We start from the raw sequence: 6,000 nt of genomic DNA, 5'->3' as shown, positions 1-6,000 counted from the left end.
AGCTTTACCCTCCACACCTTAATTGACAAACATGTAAGCCAAAACTAAAAGAAAATCTTTGCCGGCTTTGTGGTTTTTAAAGAAGCTTCTGATTCAGTTTGGCATGAGGGCCTATTTTATAAACTGCTGGAAAGTGGTGTAGGGGGGGAAACATACGACATCGTTAAATCAATGTATACAAACAATGAATGTGCTCTCAAAATTGGAAACAAACTGCAAACTTCGCTCAAGGGTGTGGAGTGACCCAGGGCAACCCAATGTCTCCGACCGTTGTCAACATTTATATTAATGAACTGGCAAAGTTAGTAGAACAGTCTGCTACTCCTGGTCTCACGTTACATGACTCCGAAATCAAGTTCCTCCTTTACGCAGATGACCTGGTTCTGCTGTCACCAACAGAAGAGGGTCTACAGCGAAACCTGGCTCTGCTTGGAAAGTCCGGTCAGACCTGGGCCCTGGCCATTAACCCCGAAAAAACTAAAATAGTTACATTCCAAAAAAGGTCCAGTTGTCAGGGAATAAAGTACAACTCACCCTAGGAACAACTAAAACCCAACAACCAACTAACTACACACACCTAGGGTTGAAGATCAGCTCCGCTGGACATTTTAATTTGGCCGTTAATGAACTGAAAAAGACGGCAAGAAGGGCTTTCTATGCCATCCAAAAGTCAACACATGCTGACATCCCAATTAGGACCCAGCTCAAAATATTCCAATCAGTGATTGAGCCAGTTGCACTATATGGCAGCGAGGTTTGGGGTCCTCTCACAAAACACGAATTCGGAAAATGGGAAACACATCCAATGGAAAGCCTGCATGCAGAATTTTGTAAGAGACTCCCCCAGGTCCAGAGGAAGTCTCCCAACAATTCATGCCGAGCAGAATTGGGCCAATACCTTCTAATAATTCACATTGGAAAAAAAGAGCCATTCAGTTCTGGAAACACCTAAAAATGAGTGACCCCAAATCCTGTCATTATAAATCCCTCAAAAGCCAAGAGATGAACATAGAGAAGAGTCCCCTCAGCCAACTGCTCCTGACGCTCAACAGACTAACACGAGACCCTCCTAACCCCACCAATAATAACCAGCCTCAGGACAGCGACGTCACTCCTCAACACATCTCGCCCAACCAACCTGTCAGTCAACACAAAACACAATGATGAAACCTACTGGACTGAAACCACAAAACCCCAAAGTAAACTTCAGGGCTGTGTGGCTCTAAATAGACAGTACAGCACGGCAGAACATGTGACCACCTGACTGATAACACACTGAGAAAAACCTTGACAATGTACACACTTGCCGAGCACAGCCCGGCCATGGAGAAAGGCCAACACACACAAACCTGCTGCCCAGAGAGGACAGACAGGCAGTGTCTCACTGTGGTCAAGGAGTGGTGGAGACAGAGCTCCACTTCTTGACCACATGTGACAAACACAAACATATAAGAAAACAATACCACCTCAAGTTCACAAAAATACATGTTGACTGCCCAGGCAACCCCCTACTTATTAGGTGAGAAAGCCCAGTGTTCATGGTGGCAGCAAAGTGTATAGCAGCTGCCACAAAGTGAGGGACAATGAAGGACTAAAATCACTTCATTAATATAAATGTCTGTTTGTCTGTTTGGGTGTTTGTTTGTTTTCGACTGTCTTATCTTGTTTTTATTGTTTGTGATGACATGAAGTATTTTGTATCATATGTTATTAATGCTTTGGCAATATGAGAATGCTTGTCATGCCAATAAAGCAGATTTGAATTTGACAGAGACAGAAAGAGCGAAAGAGAGAGACAGAGAGACAGAGAGAGTGACAGAGAGTGACAGAGACAGAGAGAAACAGACAGAGACAGAGCAAAAGAGAGAGACGGAGAAAGAGAGACAGACAGAAAGACAGAGAAAGAGACAGCGAGAGAGAGAGAGAGACAGAGAAAGAGAGACAGAGACATTGGGACATTGAAACCAAATTACAACACAAATTAGAATGTTATCAGGCCCTAAAAAGAGAACACAAACTGGCGGACTATCTGTCCATTGTCAGAGACAGTCAGCAGAGACACGTCCTCACCAAGTACAGGCTCACTGACCACAGTCTAGCCACTGAAAAGGGCAGACAGACAAAACATCTTGGCTACCAAAAGAGCAAAGAATAATGTGGTCACTGTACCGCAGGTGAGGTTGAGACAGAGATGCACTTCCTCCTAAATTGTGAGAAATTCCAGAACATAAGAGGAAAATACCAGGAGACATTTGTAAACCAGATTCCAAATGTTCTTCTCCTGGATGAGAAAGAAGGAGAGGGCCAAAGGGCACACCTTGCGGCACAATATGTGTCAGAATGCCGTGCGTCAGAATGCCACAGCCTAAGGGTCAGTGAGTGACCAAAACACTCTCAATTACTGTTCCAATTACTGTCAATTACTGTTCAAATACTATTCTATGTTTCTACCTATTCCTTTTTCCATTTATTTAAAAAAAACTCTATCAACCTATTTCACTGTCACCTGCTTTGGCAACATTGTAATGTATGCAGTCATGCCAATAAAGCATTATTGAATTGAATTGAACTGAGAGACAGACAGAGACAGAGAGAGAGAGAGACAGACAGAGAGACATGCATGTGTATAGCAAAAAAAAAATCAAATATCAGGTATAAACAGATCTCTGCCTACACCCCTTGACAGTAGGTCTATCAGGTGACTCATGATGTCGTCAGCCATTTGAAGGACCACAGTGGTGCCAGTTTGACTTATAGGGAGCAGTTTTGTCAGGTTAACGAGCCCTGGCACATTACAAGGAATTTATACAACAAAGCAATGACTCAACCGGTGCAGCAAAACTATAACAGAGCTTAACATCTGGTGTGAATACGATGTGACTCATTAAGGGAGACTAAACATAAACCAAGCTAAAAATATTCACTGGATATGTCGAAGCACTATTGCTGTGTGGCCGCACTGGCAAAGTCCATAGCAGCACTGCTGGAACCTCAACTGATGTGCAAGGCACGTCTAGGTTCATAGATGCAAAATGTGCAAAAAGGACACAGTGGTTAAGGACGAGGACTGCAGATGGAAAGAAGATGACATGGTGGCAGGTGTTGTGGGCAGTTATGCACCAGATCCCTCTAACAGAAGGGACTGTGTGAAACAGGTGGTTCCCTTGGCACGAAGGACATGCATCAAATCCCCTTTGTCCTCTTCCTTCCTTTGACTTCATGAGTCTTAGACAGAGGGCAGCCCGCAGCCAACTATGCCATGCTGCAGTCTAGCACTGGAGCAGGAGATGGCAGTGCTATACCTAGTCTTGCTAACTAGACCATACTAGAATACTGGACTGCAATAATTATACCTTTAGTCAGCTTTGGGGTTTTCATGGCCGTTATGGCTGGGTGTCATTGTGCCATATTTTCATGTCCCTCTTTGGTACAGGAGTGATAATAGATGTCTTTGATAAGACCCATTACGGTGGTCTCCATAACTCCACCTCTTTCTCTGCAAAAATATAAATCACAGAAATAAACATTAAAACAGCTGTATTTACAACCTGACATTGTAAGCTTAAATTTAGCTGAAGTTAAACAAAACACACACGCACCATGGATGAGAGTTTGGTGGTCGAATGTGAGTAACAGGATAATGATGTGGTATCTGGGAAATTAAAGTGTGCAGCCTTGCAGAGCGCTCGAACATCCACAGCAGCCTTGAGCGGTTAAGATTAATATGCAAGCTAAAAGGCTTAAAGTGGCTGAAGGTGTCTTAAGATGCTTTTTCAGCCTCTCCTTCTGCAATAAAATGCTGCTTTCCTAACCTTGGATTATCTCACAGTCATCTTTTTTTTTCCATGTCAACTTTTGAAATTTCAAAGTCTCATTGTGTAAATGTTTTGGCCAAAAAAAAAAAAAACACAGGTTGCATGTCATCAGTAGGTGCCACCCCGTCTGGTGTCTCAGCCCCCCCCTGACCCTGTTTACACTTGGGTTTAAAATGCGATCGGATCACAAGTGGACTGCGAGACACATCGCCGGTTGCACCTGTGTCTACCATGCGTCTCCTAATGCGTCCTGCTGACAAATTGTGCTCAGATTTCGTTAAGGTAGAGGCTAGTTCCCATCGATGCAGAGAACGGTCAACTGAGCATGCGCAAGTACTCGTTGCCTCCGTTGTTTGGGTAGGTTAAGGTTAGGGTTAGGGCGGGGTTAGGGTTAAAGTCAGCTAATCAGACGCAGAGTAGGGGTGGGTCTTCCTAGAATCCTAGCGCCTGGTTGCTACGCGGGGCGTGTGGAGGCATTTCGCGCATGCTCAGTTGACCGTTCTCTGCATCGATGGGAACTAGCCTCTACCATTTCGTTACTCCGAAGAAGATTTCCTGTTACGTCCTAGTCGGGGACGCATCAGGACGCATTAGCGTTTACACTGCAAAAAGATATGTGATCAAATGCGCCCCAGACCACCTCGGGCAAGTGGTTTGAGTAACCGGTTCACAAAACGTTTTGGTGGTCGTTTACTCTTGCGTTTAGCGCTGTCCACTTGTGATCCGATCGCAAAAAAAACAACAACAAAAACAAACGCATTTTAAAACAAAGTGTAAACGGGGTCTCTGTCTGTCTCTCTCTCTCTGCTAGACACGGCCTTCATCATCGCCATGCTGCTGGCCAGTCTCAACAGCTGCTGTAACCCCTGGATCTACATGTTCTTCGCCGGCCACCTGTTTCACGACCTGGTGCGGTGCTGCGTCTGCTGCTCCACGCGGTACCTGAGAGCCTCCACCTGCAGCTGCCGGAGCCAGTGCAGTCACAAGAGCAGCTCCTCCACCTTCGCCATCAAGAACGCCAGCAGCCAGCGGAGCCTCACGCAGACCTCCAGCACGGGGGGAGCGGGACAGCCCAGCTAAGAGTGCTCCAGTCTTTCCCCATGAAACGTCTTTTAAAGTACACAAGTTCCCAAGTCCGTCGCGCATCTGACCACTGGCGGCGCTGCTACGAAGCGGCGTTTAAATCACGTGTTCCCTCATTCACTCGCTAACTGAACTGAGTTGTTGGCGGCTTTGTTTCTTCTTCCAGGCTTCTGATTGGCCAACATGGCTTTTGGGTGAGGGTTATATCGCAACCTGCCTGTTTGGAAGACATTGACAGCGCTCTCGTGTTGCGTAACGTGCGTTCTCGTTTGGACCGCAGGGTGATCGGTTTGGATAACGGATGGACGGATTTGGACCGAGATCTTTTTTAAACAGTGTTTACGTGGACGGCATTTTATTTTATTTTTTTTAAGAGCAAAGGAGGAAAAACTCCGTTTTCAAAGAATACTCGTGTACGTGTGGACTAGGCAACGGAAACCGGAGTTTTTAAAAACCTGCACTTTAGAGGGCGTTTGAAAAAATCTCTTGTTTTAGTGACCTCAGATGGCGTCTGCGCGTGGGACAAAAGGCGTAGAAAAAACGCTACGTTTTGAAAAATATCCGGGTACGTGTGGACTCGTGTTGAGCTGTACCATCTGCGTACATTTGGGGGGGGGGGCGGTTGCAACTCCTCCGAAAATGTTTTTGGGCGAATACATCTAAGAAAATATGCTGTAAAAGGTTAAAGATTTTTCTTTTTCTTTTTTTTTTAAATTAACATTATAATCCTCATTGGTAAGAAAATGTGCAAAATATTTATTTTCTGCACCTCCACCCCCCCCTGCTCCTAACCCCTCGTGTTCTATCACTTGGTATTGTCCCTGTGGTTTAATTCGAGGTAGGATTTCACAGAAACGCCGTTTACAGAGTTGCAAGGAAGACGTTCTCCGTCACCTTCAACATGTTTCAGCAACTTAGTGTTTTGATAAGTGTTAGGAAGTGTTTCTCACATGTCAGCTTTTCCGGGTTGTCCTTTAGCTCAAAACATGATTTAAATGAGCTAGCTTTAGCTCTGTCGCACCAGTGCACGAGCATCTATTTTATAATGTCAATGTTAGGCGTCCAATCAAGATGTGATGTAAAGAATATATAACTACTGTAA

General features: G+C 45.0%; 1 protein-coding gene across 1 annotated transcript in view; it reads left to right on the top strand.

Annotated features, from left to right (window-relative positions):
• The window catches only part of LOC130130854 (isotocin receptor-like), a 10,531-nt gene extending 5,636 nt beyond the window's left edge, over nucleotides 1–4,895 (top strand). The window contains exon 2 of the mRNA XM_056300707.1: nucleotides 4,627–4,895. Coding sequence (XP_056156682.1) covers nucleotides 4,627–4,895 — 269 coding nt within the window. The remainder of the gene's footprint in view (nucleotides 1–4,626) is intronic.
• The last annotated feature ends 1,105 nt before the right edge of the window (nucleotides 4,896–6,000 follow it).

This window comes from Lampris incognitus, chromosome 2, assembly GCF_029633865.1.
Source record: "Lampris incognitus isolate fLamInc1 chromosome 2, fLamInc1.hap2, whole genome shotgun sequence".
Taxonomy (NCBI): Eukaryota; Metazoa; Chordata; class Actinopteri; order Lampriformes; family Lampridae; genus Lampris; species Lampris incognitus.
This window is presented reverse-complemented; position numbering and strand designations above follow the sequence as displayed.